The sequence below is a fragment of the Channa argus genome, chromosome 1 (assembly GCF_033026475.1).
Source record: "Channa argus isolate prfri chromosome 1, Channa argus male v1.0, whole genome shotgun sequence".
In the NCBI taxonomy this organism is placed as follows: Eukaryota; Metazoa; Chordata; class Actinopteri; order Anabantiformes; family Channidae; genus Channa; species Channa argus.
In genome coordinates this window covers 6,577,936-6,602,804 of record NC_090197.1, presented here as the reverse complement: position 1 = coordinate 6,602,804, position 24,869 = coordinate 6,577,936, and the positions used below count along the sequence as shown (strand labels likewise).

The 24,869-nt window shown below is 37.9% G+C and overlaps 2 protein-coding genes across 7 annotated transcripts; both read right to left on the bottom strand.

The window, feature by feature from the left end:
- Positions 1-485: 485 nt before the first annotated feature.
- On the bottom strand, positions 486-8,774 carry LOC137101049 (CMRF35-like molecule 8). The gene is made up of 6 exons (XM_067478907.1): positions 8,203-8,774; positions 5,191-5,520; positions 4,424-4,534; positions 2,677-2,784; positions 2,038-2,078; positions 486-1,118 (listed from the first exon to the last, which is right to left on the bottom strand). The coding sequence occupies exons 1-6, from the start codon at positions 8,339-8,341 to the stop codon at positions 999-1,001; spliced, it is 849 nt and encodes a 282-aa protein (XP_067335008.1). The 5' UTR covers positions 8,342-8,774; the 3' UTR covers positions 486-998.
- A 3,335-nt stretch (positions 8,775-12,109) lies between these two features.
- LOC137100797 (major histocompatibility complex class I-related gene protein-like) lies at positions 12,110-24,674 on the bottom strand. Of its 6 annotated transcripts, XM_067478557.1 has the most exons (7): positions 20,823-21,048; positions 20,109-20,409; positions 17,811-18,077; positions 16,328-16,606; positions 15,573-15,875; positions 14,828-14,929; positions 12,121-13,040 (listed from the first exon to the last, which is right to left on the bottom strand). In XM_067478557.1, coding segments are annotated over exons 2-7 (963 nt in total). In that variant the 5' UTR covers positions 20,110-20,409; positions 20,823-21,048; the 3' UTR covers positions 12,121-13,029. The 6 variants fall into 6 exon arrangements, with proteins under 6 accessions (XP_067334660.1, XP_067334659.1, XP_067334654.1 ...); XM_067478559.1 differs by lacking the exons at positions 20,109-20,409; positions 20,823-21,048 and adding an exon at positions 18,256-18,489 and having other exon boundaries at positions 12,110-13,040; positions 17,982-18,077; XM_067478558.1 differs by lacking the exons at positions 17,811-18,077; positions 20,109-20,409; positions 20,823-21,048 and adding exons at positions 21,507-21,770; positions 22,031-24,674 and having other exon boundaries at positions 12,114-13,040.
- Positions 24,675-24,869: the final 195 nt, after the last annotated feature.

Here is a 24,869-nt window from a genome sequence, read left to right as displayed (position 1 = left end):
TAGACATATAGAGCTTAAAGTTTCAAAGAGCTTCATTTTGTCAATCAATCACTTAGAAAGTCCTTCTAGTAGAAATACATTTCATGTTTCCATGTTTTCCCCCCATTTTTCTCCAAACTTTGCATATTGTTAGACTGCTGGGGGACCCACCCCCCAATGCACTGAGCTCCTTTCCTCCTCTCTTCCCTCTCTTCTCTCCTCTTGCCCCACATTTGTTTGTCACCACTGTACAACATTAACTTTGTGTGTTCTCTCTCCTGTAGTTGTCTTTGTCCTTCTCTGTCTCCGTCTCTCTGTCCCTTTCTGTAGGTGTCCCTGGCTCTTCGTTCACAAGTTTTAATTGTTGATGTAGATGAATATACTGTAGTTTTCTTTTCAAAAAATGTAGAATATCTATGAATTATTAAGGATAATTGTGCCTTACATGGTATTTTAAAGTCAAATATTGTAAAAATAAAGATACTTATAATAGTTATTTCTGAGGTTTTTTTTCTGTTAAGCAAGTGAATTTAGTGAATTTCATCTTTCACAATTATTGTTTATCGTTTAAAAAAACAGAAAAAATTAATTAAATAACTTAACGTAAACGTGTTCCTCTTCTGTCTGACAAAGACTCACAAAGAGAGACACCTGCAGTTTCTTGATCGTCCATGTCTCCTCTCTCTCTAAAGCCTGTTTCATATATGAAGTCTGGACACTAGAGTTGATTCCTCTGGACATTATTGAATTAAAAAAATTTAAAAGTGACTAAAGACAAAATTAAGCATAGAAGCCCTTAAAAAGACACATTTACAAACTTGAATTTCTAATTAGAAAATATAATATTTGTGTTGAAAAGAGAAGAAGAACAGAAGTGACTAAAATTCCAAATTAGTCCAAGACCACAGCGATTCATCCAGGAAGTCATAATAACTTGGATCTTAAATTGGAGCTCCCTCATATTCATACTGTGACACCAGAGCATGAAGCTGCACAGAAACAAAACCCAGACAGTATCACTAGTGTTTCTGTGTGAGTGAACAGTAGATCTGGTCCTGGTTCCTGGTTACTGGATTGAGGCTCTGGTAGGTGGAGTCTTGGCCTGTGGAGGCTGGTGGACAGTTCTCATAGTCGAAAAACTGAATGACAAAAAGAAAAACAACAGGAAGTTTACAGATGTGACAGGAAATGACAGAACAGCTGAAATCTGTGAAAACAGGAGCTGTCAATACATTTCTACAGGTGATGTTTTAAACGGGAACAATTAAGGCCCAGAGACAGATGTTTGTCCCTCAAACTGTGTTTGTGTCCTATAATCACTTTGTTTTGTCTCATTTGGTGCTGAACATCTATAAACTCAATGTTTCTTAACCAGTAACTGCCAGTCAATAAAAGAGCTTTGTTCATTGAACAGGCTGATTTTTTTTGAAGAACTTTGTTGAAATGTGCAAATGAATTTGCAACATAAGAAAGTGAACGGAAGAGTTGTTCACTTAGTACAAGGTGGATGCAAGCGGCAAATGCTTCATTCCTTTGATTGTGTCCCTCCACTCTGGTTGACTTGTGCTTTTTCTCTGAGCTTAGTGTTAGTGTGAGGAAAGAGATTAGATTTCAGTGTGGGATCAGCTCGCACATGAGGAAACCTGTGAAAACAGAAGCTGAAACATGCTTCATTTGCCAGTGAGCTTAGTGTCAGTGTGAGGGGTGATGTTAGACTCTGTTCACTTTGATTTAGGGGAGAATGATTCAACAAGGAAGAAAAATGTGACTGAACACTGGTTTTCTTTCATCCTACATCTCTGCCATAGTTCAATCTGTCTGTATTTGATTGAAACATATCTACAACATTAAGTTGTTTATAGTTCTCTGAATCCATCTTTACAAAAAGTCCAGATTCTCTTCTGTCTTTTTGAAAGCAAGAAAAGAAAATGGAACGTTTTGATTATTCAATAGCAGGTGGGGGTGAAGCCTTTACGTTCACCCCCAGTCGATGGGACATGAGACTAATGAAAAGAGCTGACAGTGAGAAGAAACAGAGGAAAAAAGCTTTAAAATCACCTCCATGTTGGTTTGGTCTGAGATTCCCCTCATGTTCAAACCTGTGGAACAGACACATTTAAATTAGTTATTATTCCAGATACAGATCATGGTGAGAGACAGAGGTGGTAAAAGTACACAAACTCAGTACTCGATTTAAATTCTACTTCTTCAAATTTTAACTTTGACTTATGTGATTATAGAGAAAACATTTTATTGATCATCACCATGTTTATGGCATCACTGAGCAGTGGTGGAAGAAGTAAAAAGTAAATGTATCATTGCTACTGAGTAAAACTACAATATTACAAGTGAAAGTCCTGCATGAGAAACTTTAAGTAATAGTATAGAAGTATAAGCAGCAGTTTATTTGTCCAAATATAACATGTAATGTAATAGAACATCATATTATTGGATGGTTCTTACTGATGACATGTCCACATCACTAATATTGCAGCTGCTAAAAGATGGAGCTGATTTTTACCACTTTATGTACTAACAGGGTATTTTACATTACAATCTGCATCTAGAACTAAATAACTCTAACTATCAAACAAATGTGATGCAGTAAAACGTATATTTGTCTCTGAATTTTAGTGGAGGACAAACAAAAGTGCTTAATGTCTTTTGTGTTTCCACTGTTGTCATGAGATAACTCACCATCAGAGTCGTTTGTCTTCTTTTTGCAGAGGAGCAGCCCAACAACAACTAACACAACTACAACCACCACCACCACAAGTACAGGAACCAAAGGAACCAGGAGGGAAACTGAACAAGAGACACAGAAGGTGAGTGAGAAAGAGGAGAGAGGATGAAGGATTTCTACTAACAAATACACAAATATCAAAGACTTTAATCTCAAACTAATAAATAAGACTTTAGAGATCACAATGTTTGATTGTTATATCATGTATCTCAAATTATCTCACATAATTTAAACATGTTTTACATTATATCCACAAACCACTGTCACAATGACATTATGATGATATCACTTCTATGTCTGGGATTTCTACCCGAAAGCTTCAATGTCTTTCTAACTATCTGTTATCTATTCCCTCCTCTGAGCCTGGCAGGTCAGACACTAGATAAACTCCCTCTGTAGCCTTTAAACTTCAACTCTCACACAAAATAAAATCTAACAAATGAGTGAATGAAGAAATCCAACAGATTTAACGTCTTCAGTAAACTTGCAAATCTAAATGTGCTTGTAAGTATAAATGGATAAATGCAAAGAAAAAAGTAGTTGCTGCTTCAAAGTTTGTCTCCTCTAAGTGTGTAGGACTGCTCAGCATTGCTCATGGGAGGGGGGCAGGTGGAGGTCACATCTAAACTGACAGCTCACTTCCAGTTCTCCTCAGCTGTATATTCAGTCTGAATCATTTAATGTCAATTTCTTCCTCCTTTTTAAACAAAGGCTTTAGCAAAAAATGCAAATCAAACCACAGTCAAAGAAAAACCACCACTTCCTGTTCCTGGTCCCGTCACATTTTCCCTGTTTAACCAACCACCAGTAATCAGTTTCACCTGCTCTCACCACTCTGCTTATATACGTCCTCAGTCCTCTCACCAAGCTGCCAGATCATCTGTGACTTTCCGGCCTTCATTGAAATCCTCATTGCTGTCTACGGTTCAGACCCTGCTACATTTTTCTGACCTGACTCTGCTGCTACTCTGGTTTTGTGAGTAACTGCTTCCTATTGACTCTCTGTTGCCGACCACACGTGTGTGACTAAGGATTATGAGTATTGTTATATGTCCCTAAAGAATCAAGATTATCATGAACTCTTGTAACCACGTCAATCTAAGAAGAGGATTTACCACGTTATGTCTATGCTTTAATCATGCACACGTTTGTTTTACCAAGTCATGTGATTATCTGTTTTCTACTTTTTACGGAGACCAGAGCTCAGATTTTGGAGAATTTGATCACTAAAGAGGAATTTGGAGTTGTTTTCACGTCAGGGATTGAAGATTCATCACGGTTACGTTCCACACGCTCACTACCAGACCTTCCTCTGTGTTACGGATCCAGACCACTAGATCTTCCCCAGTGGACCCTCCTCCTGCCATTTCCCTACACTTTCCTCAAGTTACTCATCTTCTCTGCATCTAAAGACCGAACTACTCTGCCAGCACCATACTCCACTCCTCCCCATTAGAAACCTTGCGTCTCCCCACTCGCTCTAGAAAGTCTTGTTTCATGTTTTGACTCCATATCTCACTATGATCTTATGAGTTTTAAAGGTCACATAATAATGCACTGATATTGCAGTATAGCATTTTTACTTTTTACTTTCTTTAGTGCATCATTGTATCAGGTCTACAGCAACTGTCACTGAGGGTCATGTTCATGTTTCTGTGCTGAGTAACAGTATGTTTATTATAGAGGGAACTTTAAATGTACCTGATGATCCAGTTTCAGGCTGTTTGTAGGTTTCAAAGGATGATGATGAAGAGAATGTATGTGATGTTGTTGAAGGTTGGAGAGCTCTACTTGGTGGTGAAGAGGTTGAAGCTGTGAACAATGAAACAATCAGATAATGATCCAGAGGAGATGCTGTTTTCCTCATGATGTTAATAAGATGAACTGCTTTTCTGTCGTCCTGACAACAGGCCTCAATTGTGAGATTACTGTAGCTCAGTATTCTTGTAATACATCCATTCATGGAGTTCATCCATAGGTGTTCACTAAACATCACAGATGCAGCAAGAAAACAACGTTTGAGGAGACTGTGCAGAGAAGAACATCAGACTGGCTGTTACTGGTTAGTGAGAGCTAAAAGAGAGAAAAGGAAACAAGATGGATGTGGAGCTGACTAGTTCTTGCTGGTAGATGAGTAAATCATTCTTTTTAGCTGATGTTACATTTTGTGTTAGTGAAGTTCTAGTTTTTGATCATCCACACATGTTGACAGAGGTTCAGCAAATGTACCAATGTTTCTGAATAAGCCACTAACAGGAGATTGGAAGTGGTGACACCTGCTCTTGTGCTGATTCATGTAGAACATTAGCTGTTAGTTGTTTAGCTTGTTTTTACTGTTAATGATGAAAAGATGCAGCACTTATTTTACCTGCTTATTTGTAACATGAGAAGCTGTCAGAGAACAGTCAGTTTTCTCACAGCTTCACAGACATGAAGGAACATTTTCAGAACTTTCAGTAGAAACTCACCTTCTGTGACAATGATCTCAAACTTATGATTTCTGAACCAAGTACTGTCCAAATTACACATGTACCATCCTGAGTCAGACTTGTTCAGCTGTGTAATGCTCACATACATGAGTGTTGCTGAATCTTTATATTCAATACTGTATCTGCCGCTCTGAGCTCTGTTACTGGTTGTTTCAATGAGGACGTTTCCTGTTGTACAGTCTCCTTTACACAACAACTTCCTTCTTCCAGAGGAAGAAAATGAGCATGAAACTGTGATGTTTCCTCCTTCAGTTCCTGTATGAGTGGTGATTTGTGCATTGGTGAGACCAGTGTTTCCATCCTGCAGAGCTGTTGAAAAGATGAACAATCAATAGTTACTATCTTCCTGTAAGATGCTACAGTCTGATGATGATTCCTGTTTTACATTTCCACACAGTCACACTGAGCACAGAGCTCATCACTTCTACTACAGTCACACTTTTTGATTCTGTCAAATATTTAGAAAATGTAAAATTCTCTCATCCACCTTTTTGAGTCTGTTTTAACTGAGTGATGTTGATCATTTTGTTTCCCTTCAGTCATTCAGTCTGTCATTGTGTTCATGTGATCACTATTTGTGGTTTGATTTCTTTTCCTAATCAGTTATTATCACATGTGCCTCAACAGATGTGTTGATCTCATTCAAGCTTGTCAACATTACAGTGACCATTTTTATCTATCACAGTTATTAATTGGTTTAGTGTAGTAGCTTGTGAATTACAACCTAGGAAGCTCCTGAATTCTCCTAGTGGGTCAGTCTGCCTCAGTGTGAGAGGGCTGGTCTGTTTGTTCTTCTTTCAATAATTGTGTCCTGTACACATCACATATATCCCACACAGATATTCAATAGGCTGCTGTAACCTGTAATAACATTGACAGGCAGCTCACTGCATGTGCTATGAAATGAAACAAGGAGAGTAAGATGTGCATCAACTCTGAAACATTTTAAAAGTGTAGAGAAACTGTCAGAAGAAACTGATCCAAATCTCAGACTGGAGTAAAAACAAAGTACGTAGCTAAAGATTATTTTTGGGTTATTTTGTTGACATCAAACAATTAGGATCGAAACACAAAGCAAATGAGTTTTAATGTTAGATTCTTCAAAGTGGCCACTTTGTGTCTCAGCCAGCTTTGAGAGACAGGGACCTGGAAAGGTTGAGTTTCCATCACTCTGTTGGCAACTACTCTCAAACCATCTCATTTGGGTTCAAGTCAGGTGATTGTGGAGGCAATTTATGAAGCAATTCTCATCTTCTTTCTGGTCCCACTCAGCTTCTTGGCAGCAATTAGACCATGAAGGCCTGGTTTATAAAATGTCCTCTCGGAAAAGCTGATGTTGAGATGTGTCCTTGAAATGTATTCTACATTGCAGAAATAACAAAGAAACACACTGAATGAGAATTCAGACCAGACCTGCTGAACTTCTAGATTAACTGTGGGCAGTGACCTAAAGTTTGATTTTCCTGTTCCTGCACACATTGTCACAGTATTTCCTCTTTGCACGAGAATCAAAGTTTTAAATGTGTTGCATCAAACAACCATAGCTTTCTGTTAGTTAAAAAAAGCTGCTACTAATTTTTCATAGTTTTTTTTTATCTCAGGTTACGTGAAATAAAGCTGGAACAGTTTCCTCTTTAGCTCTAAGGAGGTAAACTAAGAGGTTTGGTGAAATCTCTGAGATCATGCGAATCATCAGTGATGAAATTTAAGTAACCATCTTAAAAATGCTGTAGATCTTAAAACTACACAATCTGAACTTTGCACTAACATACAATACATTCCCAGTCAATTCCCCATGTGTGTTTTCAACCATTGCTGTAATGTGGTAAAGTTCATCTGGAATAACTGGGTCATAACTGGGTTTTTGAGGACCTTGGCTTTAGTTCCATTTTTAGATAAGCTGTGAGGAGGCATATTGTTTTTTGTTGTTTACATCAGATGACAGGGTTGGTGTGAGGAGGTGAGCAAGAAATGTGTGCAGACCAATGATGCCCATGTTACAGGCTAAAACAGAGATGCCAAGTTTGAAAAAAGTACAAAATTACAAGAAGGTAACTAAGGAAAAAGCAGTAAGAACAATATACATTCATCTATTATCTGTAACCGGTTATTCCCTGTGGGTCACAGAAGGCCTGGAGCCTGTTCACCACAATCATCAGTTGGTGTTAATGTTGTGGTTTTGCTGGAGCTAATTCGCTGAGACTAGAGGAACCCAGAGGACAACAGCTGGATTCATTTTAAGACACTTCACATAATAAAGTCAAGAGTTAAAAGTTTGCATAGAGAAAAGCCAACAAATCCTCCAAGGCCTAGGAAACAGTGGAGAGGAAAACCTCCCTTTACCAGAAGAACCCAGCAGAACCAGGCTCAGGGTGGGCAGCCATCTGCCTTGACCAACCCACAAGCAAGATGCTGGACTAACCACAGGGGCCAAATGAGACACAAGTGGTGTGCTGTGTATGGGGGGAACCTACTGTGAAAAACTCAGCGTGAACAGGAACTTACTTTGTGTGTTACCAGCACTGAATAGACAGAAAACACCTAAAGAAATTGCTAAAGATAGAAGGAGCAGAAGTAAAACTGAGACACGAACACAGACTTTTCATTTTTTATGTAATTAAAATGTGAAAATAATTATAATTTGATGTTTTCACATTGACAAACTACTTCTACTGTACAGCAGTTAAAGTTAAATATGTGACATATTTAAAGAGGAACTTCTGCTGAAACAGGGTTTGTGCTGCACAATTTATCACCATTTTTCACTAAGAAGTGAGTCATGTCCAGACAGACGCCCAGTGACAGTCTTAGGTTATGATGAAGAGCAAGTGGAGAAAAGTTGCACTAATGCTGCATAGTATTGAGACATGGAAGAGACAGAACAAACAGAGCAATGCTGATGTGTGTGTGACTAAACTAAACCTCCATTAAAACTAAGAGAAAAAGCTCATTCAGAAAATCCAAATAAGTCTAGAAAATAAAAATACTCACAGAGGAAGAAGAAGCAGATTAAAATGTGATGAACGTCCATGTTGAGGCTCTGATGACTTAATGCTGCCTCTCTTCCTTCTTCAAACCAGGAACTTGTCACTTCTCTAGAAGACAGAGTCCCTCCTTCAAACACACTCATCTCCACTCTCCTAAACGTTTTCTATCAAAATCAATCAACCACAACATTAACACCAACTGGATAACAAAACCTATATCTGTCACGGTTCTGGTTCTTGGACTTTCTTTAGTTTTACTTCCTGCCCCTGGCTTTTATTTTGTAGTCCCTCAGTACCATTTCCTAGTTAGTTTCTTTAGCTTTCTCCTTGTTAACCCTAATGTTTTTCACCTGTGCTCCCGTGTATTTATACCCAGCTCTCCCCACTGTCCACCAGATCGTCTCTACTTTCCTTTTCCCTGAACATTTCTATGGACAGTCAGTACCTTTGGACATTGCTCTCCCTGTTGTGTGTGTGTTCTCCCTCAGTGCTCAGCCTGATCCCCAAGTTTGGACTGTTAATAAACCATCATTCACATTCAAACCTCCTCTCACCGTCTCCTCTTTTGGGTCCTGATTAGAAAACTAACTACACTGTGGTAATGTGACATTATCATGTAACTATAATGTAAAAGCTGTAATTTTACCTGGTGCAGGTGGTGGAGGTTAAGCTCTTTTTAACTTTGTATCAAATTAAAACTTTTTAAGATGGAATAATTGCCGAGGTTTTTCTTCTTTAATCAGATGATTGTTTGGTTTAGCAATTGTGAAAACAGTGAGAAATGTGGTGTCAGATTTACTGCAAGTGTGGAACAGCCTGATTTAGTCATAATTTAGGTGATGAACAGCGTAGTCAGACTGATCCTGTCAACACCTTTAAGCCAGAAACACACATTTGTTTGAGTCTTTGAGGACAACTCCACCTTCATTTATGGGGCATCCAAAGTAACCCCATGCTGCTCATTTTCATTTCTCCTTAGTGGGACAGAGTTCAGACTCACTCTGCTCTTTCTTCTGTTTCACCACCAATGTTATATTATGTTCACCTTCTGTCAAGGTGCATGGACGAGGAAAGTAAACGGAACAAAAAAAAAACGTTCGGCAGCACTTAATTACTTGGTGCAGATTATTGAACAAACACATTTTGGCTTGTGTCATTTATCAGAGTCCGATTGACTGTTCTAACAATAAAAAGCTTTAGACGGCTCATCAACTGGAATATTATATCTAATAATTCACATTCTCAGCCTGCTTTGGTTGTCAGGAGCTTACACTCATTCAGTTCTCAGAGCTCCATCCAGGTTATACTGAAACTGACCTTAACGGTTTAACTGTTGATCAAACACACAAACAAACACACACACACTAAAATAACATAAAATAACACAAACAACAATAGAAACAACATAAATGGACGTGGTGCTATGGTCAGTGAATACTTTGTACATGTATTTGGTAACAATGGGGCAAAATGTGCAAACAAGACAACATAACACTATAATGTAGAACTAAAATCTTTCATTTAATTTGTACACGTCTGAACTTCCTTGCAGCAAAGGCATCTATGGTATCATCAAATGTTACCTTTCTAGAAACCTCACAATTTATACAAATTAAAGCAAGTCTATTGAGATGCTCTTGAGATATTGTGGATCTCAGGTGCAGTTTGATAAACTTTAGTCTAGAGAAGCTCCTTTCTGCAGCAGCTACTGTCACATATTAGGACAAACATTTAGTATCTTCTCGTGTAGGAAAAAGATAAGTTGGTATCTCATGCTTTGGCAGATCCGGGAAAGTTTGCAACTCCAGTGCCAGTTCCTTTTAATCCAGGTGTCAAGGTTTTGGTTAAGGGTGGAGCCAAGACAGGAGACAGTGCGAGGGATGAACTAAAAAGGGCTTTAATTGACAGAGACTCAAATAGTAAACAGAGGTCGCTCCTAACAGGAGGGTATTAGAAACTGGATTCAGAACAGATACAGACTAAGACAACTAACCACAGGACCAGCACACGAGGGGAGTTAACTTAATAGAAAATAAGATAACAGAATGGATGTTGAAAACAAGAGGGGAACATAGTTTTCCAAAGTAAACACAGTTAAGGCTCAAAAGTTCAGAGTCTATTGTGGGTTAGATGACAACAAGGATTTGGCCCAGAAGTGAGGGGAAGACTGGGCTTAAAAAGTGAGGGGACCAGGTGCAAACAATAAGGGACAACGAAGGTAAAGATGGGGAAAAAACCAAGAACAGGAAGTGGGAAGAAGGGGCCACAAAATAAAAGTCCAAGGACAGGAAGTGTGTGGGATCATGACACCAGGTCTGACTGCCCACTACAGCTCAGGGTGTAGCTCAGTGTTTCACACTGATTAAAGTAAAAATGCTACACTACAATATCAGTGCATTATTATGTAAAATTCATAAGCTCAGTCTAAAACACACTGTGATTTGTTGGCTGTTTCTCTTTTTATTAAGAATCTGGATCTGCAGAGTAAATCAAGCAGTTTTCACAACCTCCCCCTCTGCTTTTTACTTGATCCACAACATTGTTACAAAATCCCAAATGTTAATGTTTGTTACTTTGTGGAGCTAATGCAACCACAAGGGGGCACAAGCCAGTGTCTTCTTGTTTCAGTCCCAAGTCTGGATAAATGCAGAGGGTTGTGTCAGGAAGGGCATCCGACGTAAAGCACAGGACAAATTGAAAATGCGAATCGTGACAACGACTTCCATAACCCGGTCGGGGCCCGAGTTAACGACGACCGCCACCGGTGCCTAAAGTCTAAAGTCTTTTCAAACTGAGGTAAAACTGTGGACGCAGGGACAAAGTGCAGACTGAAGTAAAGAGTTTAGAGATTGAAATGTGAACTTACCTGGTGATGAAACGTGACAGAAGAGAAGCAACAGAAATAACGACTTCATCCTGATTTGATCAAGAATCACGGAGAAATAATCGAGTTGCTTCGGTCTCTGTGAAAGATGGGAGTGGTTGGATATTTGGCACAAATCCCACAACGTCGCCAGATTTCAATGCTGCGATAATAAGAAAACAATGAAATAGTAAAGTAGAGACAAGAACCTAATACAAATGTCCTTAAAAAGCCATTTGTTTCATTGATGATACACCGCGTATTTAAATGAGTTTTCCTTTCTTTTGAGTTACATTACATGTTAAATGTCTCCCCCCTCTGGACAGATCAGGAAGTGACTTATAACGGGACCCACTTTACAACACGATACACAAAATGTGTTTCTGAGGAACAAACATTAAAGAACAATTAGGAAATGAAGTTCCCACGTCTGTAGATCCACAAATGTCACTATAAATTGTGAATTATGGGGATTTTATTAAGATGAATTACTAGTTACTTGATCTACGTGATTTGAATCGTGTTTTTTAACCCAGTGTTGTTTAAATGTAGAAAACTGATTCACTGTTAGTAGCTGCTGTTTCCTTTACATCATTTACTGCGCTGATATCTGTCAGTTAATGACTGTGATGCTGAAGAAAGTTTAAAAACGTAGCAGCAGCATCACAAACCTCTGTGTTGTGTTATTGTTTGTTCTTGCACTATAATTTAATTTATTATGGTCATGTAATATTTTTATAAGGTCATTAGATCTAATAAAGTTTGATGTTTTAGACTGAAGTGTTTTCTGTCAACTCTGATTTTAAAAACACTTAAAACTTGCACATTTTACCACCACAAAAAAACCCGAAACACTCCACTAAGTCTTTCCTAAAGGAAAAGTGCAGAATTGAGAGCAAAACAATTGTTGATGTTATTCTGTAGCTTTTAATAACATGGAAATATTCAAATATGCACAAATATCTCAAAATTTTAAAACTCCTGTATTTGAATTCTGGTTTAATATGACATCAGTTTTTAAACCAGTTAAGTAAAATTACACAACAGTTAGTTCCACACAAACATGATTGATTGGAGAAGAGTCATTGTGTGAGTTTCATATAGAGTATAACAAACTTTGAAACTGATCAAAGAACTTGATCTCTGACGAGTTAAAGAAATAATGTGATCTGACTGTTTTATTTACCATGTGATATTTATTGAAATGCTCTTCTTTCATTTGTTACTTGTTTACATTCAACAGATATCATCATCATTTCACAGCTTGAATTTTTGCCTGTTTTGTTTGCTTTAGTCTGAAGATAAGCTTTTACACATTTTGCCACAATAAAGAACTTTAGAAAACGTATGAAAGTAACCGTCTGTATTTACTTCCATAGGTTGAAAGGTATCATCATGTATCTGGATGTTCCTGTAAAAGAAAGTTCTCACACTTTAACCCCAAAATGGAGAAAAAAACATCTTATTTAGTTTTCATCAGACTTCATGTCAGATAAATGTCCTCAAGAACTTTGATGGAGAATCTCCACAGGTGTAACCATAAAGTTCATCTGTGTAACAGGTGGGATGCTGAGCTACAGACACACACTTTAAGATTCAGTACTTCAGAATATAACAGATAAAATAAAAAAACACCAAAATCCTTTAAATAAATTAAGCTTTGAGTTGCTGTTGCAGGTTTAACACACAGTGTTAAAACAGACACATTTACACACCATTAAAACAGATGAAATACAAAAATTATAACAAATTTAAAAGACAATTTTAAGACACAGGTCATAAAGTTTCATTCAGGTCTGTGATGTAATGAACCTCCACACTGACCACATTTAACAATTACATATCTTAACAATAAATGTAAAAATATTACTTGGTATAAAAATATATTTAGTACATTTAGATGAAGTGCTGTGAAAAATAATAAAAATATTGGTTTTGACTTCAGTAACTTCACTAGAGTCCTAATCTTCACTGGGAGCCTGTCAAGACAAAGTGGAATAATTTGTTAAATACTTTTTCTAAAAAACAAAATCAAATATTGGATTAAGTGACCTACTGACAGTGTATATTTCTTAATGTAAACGTGCAAATATGCAAATATGCTAAAACTGAAACTTTCAACAGCAGGTTCCCAGACAATGATCTTTTTTTCTACCAGTGTTCGATTCAATTCAACTTTATTTATCTTGCGCAAATTCAGAACAGAGTCATCTCATAAGGTTAAAACTATACAGATATAGAGAAAACCCAACACATCCCCTTTGAGCAAGCTCTAGTCAACAGTGGAGAGGAAAAACTCCCTTAAACGGAAGAGAGAGGAGCTTGATAGCTAAAGGCTCTGCCTCCCATTCTACCTTTGGAAATTCTGGGAACCACAAGTAGGCCTGCATTCTGAAATCGAAGTGGTCTACTGGGATGATATGGTGCTATGAGATCTTCTATATATGATGGAGCCTGACCATTCAGAGCTTTATATGTAAGAAGCAGGGTTTTAAATTCTATTCTAGATTTAATGGGAAGCAATGGAGAGAAGCTAGTGAAGGTGAAATATGATCTCTCTTGCTAGTTCCAGTCAGAACTTTTGCTGCAGCATTTTGTACATCATATATCATATGTTGTAAATTTAACTACAATATTTAACTCAACTGACTACAGTTGTTAAACATTATTATAGTAAAAAGAAAATCACTTCACACACAGTGGATTTTAAACCAAACCTTCCTCTAACCTTAACCAAGGTGCAGAGTTAAACCCACTCTGGAGTCTTTGGTGTCACAGTCCTGCTTTTGTACGGACACCTTCTGCCCCAAAACCTGTTTGCAGTTACTTTCTGGTGATAAATCTAATGTCTTATTCATTCATAAGTTATGTTAATTACACATGTTTCATAGAAGGTTTTTAGGAGACAGGGTTGTAACGTTCAGTGTGATTAGGATTTCTGTGTTTCTGGCAGCACTGGAAACAAACTTACAACTCGTCGTGTTTTTAAGTGGAATTTTGATGTAATTGTAGTTTACTTGAATATTGTACTTTTGTTTTACATTTTACACAAAGTTTTAGGAGAAAAATGTAATTGTTAAGTTATGTTCAAATTTAGATTTTACATTATAAAAATACATAATAAGTTCATAGAATACAATAAACTGTTAGATGTTTAACCAATCATTTTCAAACTGGCTGAATTGCAGAGTGAACAACCGGCTGAGATTCAAACTGTTGACCTTCTAGCTGTGAGGCAGCAGCACAAACCCCTCCCCCACCGTGCTGTGCTTACTTTAGGTACATTTTTCTTCCCCTTGGGATTTCTGGTCTTATGGGCTCTATTCAAACAACTGGACAGTTTTGCTCATCAAGAGAAATTTTTAAAAGTGTGGAAGCTTCTTTTAGCTTTTGATTGGTTTAACAGAACATTGTTCTTAATGTAGAATGTGAATAATAATCAGCCACATGTGATATACAGGATGTAAATTTTAGGATACATTATGCTAATATCATAAAAACAAAGTCACTGTGATCAGTCAGGAGCTGAAGTTTTGTCTGATGATTATCAAATAATATCAGACACATGATAATAAAATGGCAATAATAAATAGGTAAATTATTTTATGAGGGAAAAAATACAAATTTTTATTTTTTTGTTGCTGGGATTATAAAGACAAGATATTAAGTCTTAATAAATACTTCTGCTGAGGATGTCAACTGGGTTCTTTTGGCAGTAAAGTTACTGAAATTCAGCCACACAAGTAATCATTCACCAGTCTCTCACCAATATTCTTCTTCTTCTTGCTCCAGATGACGAGTGCAGTGATGCAGACTGACAGCAGCATCAGTCCTGCAACAACTCCAACGATGGCACCGACAGGAGAAACTGGAACCAGGACACAGCATTTAGATTCGTGTCTATGTGAAACTCACCAATGATCGATCACAATTGTTGAGTAAGATTATGTTTTTTTTGTATTTTTGTGTAAAGAGGCTAAATGTCTGTACATCTACCATGGTTTGAAGAACCAAGGTCTTCTACATTGTAACTGTCAAATTACACCACTAGGTGGAGGATTCACCAAAGTGAGCGCTAGTTCAAACTGAAACTGAAACTGAAATGAAGCCTGAAAATCTTTTTGTAACAATTGAGGTTCAATGTTTTAGAGAATTGAAAACTGAAATTCTCAAATCACTATCGAAGTTTGGCTTTAAAATCACAAAACAAATAATACACAAAGTTTTCATAAAGTGCCTTATAACCTAACAATTCTAACCTTTACTGGTCTACACTCGTCCTGTTAAGTCAAAATGTGAAGCTGCAATGATTTTTGCATTAACTGAGAGAATCTCTCCTGGTAATTTCTCACCAGTTCAGACACCTCTGAAGCTCTGCTACATTTTGGTGGAGACAGGAGTGATTTCCTACTCTGAGATGCTCGATAAATAGAGGTCCTGGTCCAACTTTAGAGGACAATCAAAACTAACAAAGAAACACATAGTTTCAACACGTCTGACTTTCATCTTACCACAGTTGGTCCTGATCACAGCTTTGTCCAGTTTGGTGATGATGTTTTTCTTTACAACAAAAAGCTGAAACACACAGTCGTATCTCCTCCAGTCTTCAGGTTTGATTGATGAAATATTCAGATCAACTGTCATCTGGAAGGTTCCATCATGGTTGGGGAGGATCTCTCCATGGTCCACGTCCTCATAAAGCTCCTGTCCATCTTTCCTCAAGAACATTGTGGCTCTGTCAGGGTAAAAACCTGTAGCGTGGCAGCTGACTGGAGAGGACGGAGACTTCTGGAGGACAGACACTGAGGGAGGAACTGGAGAAAAAGGGAGAGAAGGTTAAAGAGAAAGAACAAATGAAAGAAGTAAACCATTGAGGCTCAGAAAGATCCGAAAAGGTAAATGAGAAATAAAAAAGGACTAAATTCAATGGGGTCATATGAGAAGGAATAGAGAAAAGGGAAGAGAGTGAGAAACATTTAAAAAAATACTTCAGTGTGGTTATATGAACATAGTTGTGTTCATGAAATGTCCTCTGGTCATGTGATTCTACCTGTTCTCAACAAGAAGCTCTTCCCATAATTCAAAGCTAACTTCAGCCACACAGGACAAGTCTGAGTAAGAAGGTAAACAGTACGGAGACTTCTGGAGCAGAGACACTGAGGGACGATCTGGAGAAAGAGGGAGAGAGAGAAAGACAAAGTATTAAACTGAACAGGGACATATCAGGCTTAAAAGACAAAAGGATCATCAGATCATGTGATTCCACCTGTTTTCAACAAGAAGCTCCCCCCATGATATAAACACATCCCCAGCCACGCAGGATAAGTCTGAGTGAGGAAGTGAATATATGATCCTATTCCAGCTTTGTCAGCCTCCCAGTCCTGTTTGATGGCGTCAGCCTCTGGTTTCACACTGATCCACGTTTGCATCGTCAGGTCTAATGACATGAAGCCTTCTCCATCATAACCACACTGTACAAAAAGAGTGTGTTCTCTGCTCTGTTCATCCAATTGAACTCCTTCTATGAACTGTAAAATGTGGACACCTGAGAGAGTCAGAGAAGAACAAACAGTTCACGATGACGTATAAATGAGTATTTTAACAACATTGCATGTTTTATAATGTTCTGCTCTTCTTCTAGTATCACAGCTTCTTAATGACTTGAAAGCAGATTCTGTGGTTGATGAGTGATTAACCCAAATTATAAGTTTCAGTTTTAAAGGTTTAAGTGCATCTTACAGGTTAAACTGTTTTCAAAGTGCATCCATATTTACATTACTGTTCACCACTGTGAACTGTTATCATGAGGAACAGAGCATGTTTCACACAGAGGAACAGAGCAAGGTCAGCTTTCATATCTGCAGAGCAGGTGAAAAGAGGGGACATCGCTGCTGTCTCTGTGAGGACACATGGTCCTTCACGCTGCTTGTTTAAAATTATATTCCGAACAGTTTCATTTAGAAGATGTTGAAGCTTGGACCATGTCAGACTCTCTCACTGCCCCCCAGTCACAGATCCAGCTCCACATTCAAGATTCAAACAACTTTATTAAACTGCATTGAATTGTTTATTTACCTTGAGAAGTTGGGAGGCTTTCTGTAACCCGATATTAAGGATCATTTACAGATTGAATAACATGGTTTTTACTGGGCAGCAATTGTATAAAAAGTTAAATGAAAATAAAAATGTATATTATTTTATTTCTTTGTGAAATGTGATGGAGATAAATAATAAATTATTTGTTTATATTTAAGTAAAGTGTAAATACATGAAATTGACACTAAGTGTCTTTAGTTACATCTAATCACTGGTAAAGAGCCAATATGTAGATTATGTTTTGTATTTACTGTCATGTTGGTCTCTTTAACCACTCTCCATGCACACATGCATTAATAATGATTATTTCATATCTTTACTTAAATAGTTTGACTTACACCAGTCAACCACAACACTAACACCATCTGGTTCATAAGTTAACATTATTTTTCCCATATTCACTTCACACCACTAGGTGGAGTTAATGATTAGTGGAGTGTGTGTTTTCAAGATGAGGTCATGAAGCAGAAATCAGTTCACACTTTCATTCTTGTGCTGTGGATCAGTGTGTTTAAGTCTTGATATGTCATTTCTGTGAGGAGCAGCCATGTCATGTAATTCAAGCTCAGAGGCCCTGTGACCTTTAATCTGCCCCCAGTGAAAACTCCCTCCCATTACTTTCCAAGTGATGTAGAACATAGAACATACTGCACCTTCAGTTTGATTGAAGTGCTGCATAATTCTGTCAAGTCTGGATTTAAAGCGTTTGGGCTGTATCTCGACACATTGTTCAGTGCACAGGTCCAGGAGCCCAGGATTGTCTTTGAACAGTTTTTTCCACACATCGTGGTTTACTGAGATGGTTTTGTTGCTGTCGCAGTAACCTGCCTGAACGTTATCAACCAGGACAGATATCATCAACTCTGGGAGGTTTGGGAATCCAGATGTTACAGTGTAGAGAGTCTTAAGGGAATGTTTCACTGTGGGACAAAATAAAAAAGTTATATATACTGTTTACATATTGTCTTAAATGGGACATTTACAGTGTGAACATGTTCAGTTGAAGCCTAAAGTCTTTTCAAACTGAGGTAAAACTGTGGACACAGGGACAAAGTGCAGACTGAAGTAAAGAGTTTAGAGATTGAAATGTGAACTTACCTGGTGATGAAACGTGACAGAAGAGAAGCAACAGAAATAACGACTTCATCCTGATTTGATCAAGAATCATGGACAAATAATCGGAGTATTTGAACTATTTGGCTGAAGTTCTGCATAATGTGAGTGATTTCCATCAAATCAGTGCCACAAAAACCTTTTTAAGTTGATCTATCATACACCGCATATTTAAATCAGTTTTCCTATCTTTTGAGTGTTACATTAGATGTTAAATGTTTCCCCAATGATCAGTTGTGCAACTTCCTAAAAACTCAGGAAGTGATTAATAATGGAAACCAAAACTGTAAACAAATGAGTTAGTGAGGAGCAGACGCTCCGCCCACAAACTTCACTTCACTAATGGACAATCAGGTAATGAAGTTCACACAAATGCCACTGATTTAAATCAGGTTTTTAACACAGTGCTGTTTACATTTAGAAAATTGAAGTCCACCAAATTCACTGTTAGCAGCTGCTGTTTGCATTACATCATTTACTTACTGATATCTGTCAGTTAGTTACTGTGATACCGAAGACAATTTAAAGATGGAACGATTCTCTGGAGAGTTCGTTTCCAGGATTTTGGGGCAGCAGCAGGAGAGCACATGAAAAGCTTTAGATCCCGTTTGCCAAAAATTATTAGATTATCATATTTGTGTTATGATTATGAATTATTTTTTGTTGTTTTTGCTGCGCTATTGTGCACAACAAAACACAGGACTGGAAATAAGTTATTGATTTGTTAACAAGCAAATACTATCAGACACATTCAATCTCTAATAATAAAACAAGCATTTAGAAATAAAGTGCTTGAATGAAAAGTTTGAAGACTTTTGTCAATTAATTTCGCAAATTAAATGGAAAAGTTACTGAGCATCAGCTGCATTAATTAAAAATATATAAATGTGTATATAAATGTAAATAGATCAAAATATTCCCAAGTGCAACTCCAATGACAGCACCAACAGGAACCTCTGAGGGAGGAACTGAAACCAGAACATAACATTCAGACCCTGTGTCTACAGCTGCACATCATTTGTGTTTAGGTTGTTAGTTTTTAAGAACATAGACCAAATCACATGAATAAGACGGTGAGGTAGGAAACCACAGGGAGCTCAGAGTGAAGAACATTGTTTCCCACTAACACACTTATGTGCTGTAACATCACTGTGTTACAGATATGATGAATATGATCAGTATAATACTATCAAAACTGAACTATGAAAATAATCATAAATCATATTGATCCTGTTGGAGCAAAGCTTGTTTTTTTCTTTTAAATAGCAGCATTTACTTCTACAGTGTGTCAGACCCTGTTAAAGTGCAGCAGCAGCTGTGAGACTGACACTCTGAGCTCATTTGTCCAGCTTTGACCTGGAATCCATGACACAAGTGGGATGTGGAGGAACAGTAGAAGTGTAGCCTAGAAGTTCAGGTCTTGGACCCAAACTGCAGCCTCATTGTTAAATAGGAGTCAGATTTCCTCTGTGCTGAAGTCAGCAGCTGGTGATGGACATGCATGGACTGTGCTTTGTGCACGTTAGTGTGGGTTTTTTTCATACTTGGTGACTCTGTAGACTGTTTTGTAGGAACCACATTGAGCAATTGCCTAATCAGGAAATGACTGGCTATGACTATTTTGAGACACACAGCACAATGTGTGGTTTCCCTACCAACCGTGCTACTGTTAAAGCTGAGGGCAAATATATAATATTTTCATACTTGTTTTATCCAACACAGAGGTTTGGAGCAGCATATAAACTTAGCAGTGTGTTCTCAAACATTTTGAGAACACACTGCTAAAAAACAAAGAAACTGGTGTATATTTGTCATTTTACATCTGACTTCAGTCTTACTCCAGTTGGTCCTGATCACTGCTTTGTCCAGTTTAGTGATGATGATGTCCTCAACACCTTAGAGCCTGAAACACACAGTTGTATCTCCTGTCTTCAGGTTTGATTGATGAAATGTTCAGATCAACTCTCATCTGGAAGGTTCCATCATGGTTGGGGAGGATCTCTCCATGGTCCACGTCCTCATGAAGCTCCTGTCCATCTTTCCTCCAGAACATTGTGGCTCTGTCAGGGTAGAAACCTGTAGCGTGGCAGCTGACTGGAGAGGACGGAGACTTCTGGAGGATAGACACTGAGGGAGGAACTGGATTAGAGAGAGATGCAAATTGAAAACTTCTTTATGATACAGTATGTGAAGCTCTACTGAGGGAACGTGGAAGGTGGGAAAGAGGAACTGAGACAATGGAGGAAGAGAAAGTGAGAGAAGGTGAAGGAGGTGGAGAAATGTGAATACAAGGTGAAATTCAATAATGATGTATCAAGAGAAGAAGGAGGATAAGAGAAGCAAATAAAGACAGAGTATATAAGTCACATGACCATAACTTAAAGACACATTAGTTTCATGTATAGTGAAACCATCAATATCTGCTGAAAATCTTAAGGCAAACGTATTTGTCCTGCTGGTAATGATGAATCCTTAAAATATACGTACACTGAACCTCATGCAAGAACATTTTGTATTCTTGTCTAAAATGTCTTTAACTTTTTAGACTTTACCTGAGTAACAGAATTAGAAAATGTTTATCTCTCAGTCTTCAGAGCAGCACTGAACTGTGACAGAAATAAACAGGGAACGGTTCTGTCACAAAGTGACAAGATTTACCATAAAGATGGTAAAGATCAGACTGATAAGTTGGTAAATCAGTGTGTTTATAATCTGTCAACATAGTTGTGTTCATGAAAAGACATCAGGCCGTGTAACTTTACCTGGTTCCAGCAGAGATTTATTGGGATCCATTTACAACAGTTTGAATAAAAGCAACAAAAGATAAGAAAAATTCTAAAGTGTGTAGGTGTTTCCAAAATCTTTCTTCAGTGACTTTAGAGCCTGTGTTCTTCACAAAGCTCATCAGTGGCTAATTCAGAGCAGCAGTGAAAACTTGATAATATGTTTTACATATATTATCCACGCAGCTGTGTTCTATGAAAGTTTGTTCTAATAAAATTCTGTTGCACTTTACAATGACTGTATGTGTCTGTAAAAGGCACATTACAATTGTTAGGTCGGAGTTAACGTTGTCTTTTTGCTTAGTATATGTTAGACAAGAGATTGAAGAGTTGTGAAAATAATGGCCAGGTAATATCAGAGACAGTGGTTCAACAAAAAATACATTGAATAATTTGCAATGGCTTCACATTTCAAATATAAATAAAAGGGCTATAACACAGAACATACTGTACCTGTACTTTGGTTAAAGTGCTGCATGAATCTATGAAGTCTGGATTTGTAGAGGTCAGGCAGAACGTCAAAACATTGTTCTTTCACCCAGTCCCACAGCTTAGTATCTTCAAATAACTGTTTCCACGCATCGTGTTTTACTTCCAGAGTTTTGTTGCTGCTGCAGTAACATGACTGAAGGTCATCAACCAGCAAAACAGCCATAAACTCTGGGACGGTTGGGAGTCCAGTAGATGCAGTGATCAAATAGTTCAGGGAGTGTCTCACTGAGGGACAAACATTAAAGACATGAACACTTGATGGCAAATCAAACATTTCAATCATAAATACAACACCTACAGCATATAACTGGTTTTAAACTCTGTCTTATTGAGCTGAAGTAAAAATAAAACTAATTCAAGTTTCATAATGTGAGACAGGAGCAGGACATTGTGCTGAGTGGACACTGGAGTAAAGAGTTTTAAAGATTTAAAATTGGACCTGATGAGGACATGTTACAGAAGAGAAGCAACAACAATAATTTTACCATCTTGTTCTGACCGAGTCTGAACCAGTTACTTTAGCTGTCCTGTCTTTTCAGGAGGGGCTGGACTATTTGGCTCGTTCCACTTTTCCCTTCAGGAGCTCATGGCATTAAGAAAATGAAACAAAACAAAACAAACAAAAAAAACCACACAGGCTTTGAACAAAGTCATCCACTTTCCAGTCTGCTTTTCCTGCAAGTGTCCAGTTTCATCCTGTCTGCAAACAGTAAAAAAAAGAAAGAAGAAAGAAGGTCAGATATGTAGTAACATGCAGCCTGCTTCAGCACATTCCTTCTAGTACTTTAACACCCACCGTTTTTTCTGAGGGTGTGATAAACACACAGTGTGTTTGATATTAACTACACCTACAGAGCCTGGTGCTTTTATTCCTTTACTTGTTAATCCACAGCAACAACACACATGAAGGTCACTTAAAGGAGCTGAGCAGAAGACGGACAAAAAGAGGTGAGGGGAGAGTTAATCACTGGTGGAGAAAAGGACAAAATAAAAAACAAGACAAACAACAAAAGAAGTGATGTGGTATAAAAACACAGTGTGCTGCATTATTGCAAAAGTATAGCTGAAAAGCAACATGATAAACACTTAACCTCATCATGTGATAATCATGCAAAGATATTCTAATGAAAAAACATTCAGACCCACAGGGCAGGAGAGGACATTTCACAGAAATGGTCCTGATTGTGATTCTTTACAAAAACACAGACACATATTTTTACCTTGTTGTATTTTTACCACTTTTTCTTAAATATGGGATCTGAATATTTCTCCCCCTGGTGCATTGTGGTCTAACAGGCATCAAATGTGTGGATGGAGTAATATGATATAACCACAATGTTTCCTCTTGTTATACTTGATCACTGGCAGAGGCCAATAAAGAGGCCACAACAACCAGTGTGGGTTAATGACCATAACCACTATTTATTAAAAACATGTAAAAATGGAAAAGTAGAAGCCTGATATGAAGGGAGGCTGGAGTATCATAAATGTACATTAACCATATAACAAACCAAAACCAAATTAAATAAGCACACAACAACCCACACAACATAAAAGTGAGTGAACCTACCACACACACAGCTGCAGGCCACAAAATCAGAAACAAAAAGACTTTGACTTTCAGTGAAGTCATCATGGACCATAAGATACATGAATCATTCCTCAATATAAATCTGTCCCCCAGACTTTACCTTGTCCCACAGCTGCAGACAGCAGAGGACAGGCAGGGGAACAGCTACTGTTTACAGAGAAACTCTAAAAGGTTTTCTGTCTTTGAATGTAGTGCTGTAATTACGACTTCTCAACCCCCAAAACTGTGTCTTTCCACTTTTTTAACTGGATTTGATTAACTTCTTTCTTTCATTCACTGTAAATATGACAATTGTATCTTAACTAGTGATTTAAATATCCATGTTGATAACAAGGCAGCTAAGTGATGAATTTTATCAATTTGTTAGACTGTAAGAACATCACTCAACATGTTAATGAGCAAACTCAGTTTAGGGCAAACTCTGGACATTGTCTTAGTGTAATCATGTCCTATGTTGCTGCTCTGTCAGACCATCACTGCATATTTGTTTTACTTCAGAAGTAACCGCAAATTTATTGGCACATGGCACATTTTTTGACTTATGTGCACAAAGAAAAAAAACATTTACAAAATTATTTTCCCCAGGTTTACTTTATAAACCATAAACAAACCAAAGGTGCTTTTTTAACACAATTGAGAACATTTAAAACCCAATCGAAAACAATACCAACCACATAGACGACCAAACATCTTCACAAACTTCTTTCAAGACAACACAGCTACCATCAGTTCTGACATCAGCACAAAACATGTAGTGGACAATCTCCATTCTGGGAGCCTGTCAAGATATTCATAAAAATGTGCTGTGATAAACACTTTGACTTAACCAGATTTTGGATGGAAATATTTTGCAAAAATTGAAATTGATGTTCAGCGGCGCATGATCCTTCTGTGCTCTCCTGAAGTCGACAACCATTTCCTTGCAGAGTGAGGTGTTCAGGCCCAGCATGCTCAGCTTCATGCTAAGTTGCTGTGGGATGATTGTGTTGGACGCTGAACTGAAGTCTATAAACAGCATTTGGACGTGTGTCTTTATTGTCCAGATCAGTAAGTGACAGGTGCAAAGTGGAGGTGATGGCATCGTCCGTTGAGCTTTTGGGACGGTACGAATCCTGCAGTGGGTCTAGTGTAGGTGGTAACATGGTCTTGATGTGCTTCATGACCAGCCTCTTCCAGCGCTTCATGATAATAGGTGTGAGTGCAATGGGACGGTGGTTGTTGAGGCAGGACACTGGTGATTTCTTCAGGACAGGGACAAAGGTTGTGGTTTTGCACATCGGGACAACAGCTCTGCTCAGAGAGATGTTACAGATGTCTGAGAACATCTGCTAGCTGATCTGTGCATCCCCTGAGCATTCTGCCAGGAATGATGTCTGGTCCAGCTGCTTTCCGTGTGTTGACTCTGCGTAGATTTTTCCTCATGTCAACTGCTGTGAGACACAATACCTGGTCATTGTGATCTCTACAGGTCTACAGTTAATGTAGCATTTTCTTCATGATGGCGAACAATTATGTCAATTTGTGTAGCAAATCAATTTGTGTAAGCAGTAAAGCAGTAAACCATGGAGGATGAGAAAGATAAGAAAATGTAAATGAGGAAAAAAAACAACAATGATAACTTGATGATGACTTGAAAGGTTTCAATGACAAGTGAAAACATCTCTATCTCACCATTGTTGTTCTTCTTCTTCTTCCAGATGAAGAGTCCAGTGATGGAGACTGACAGCAGCATC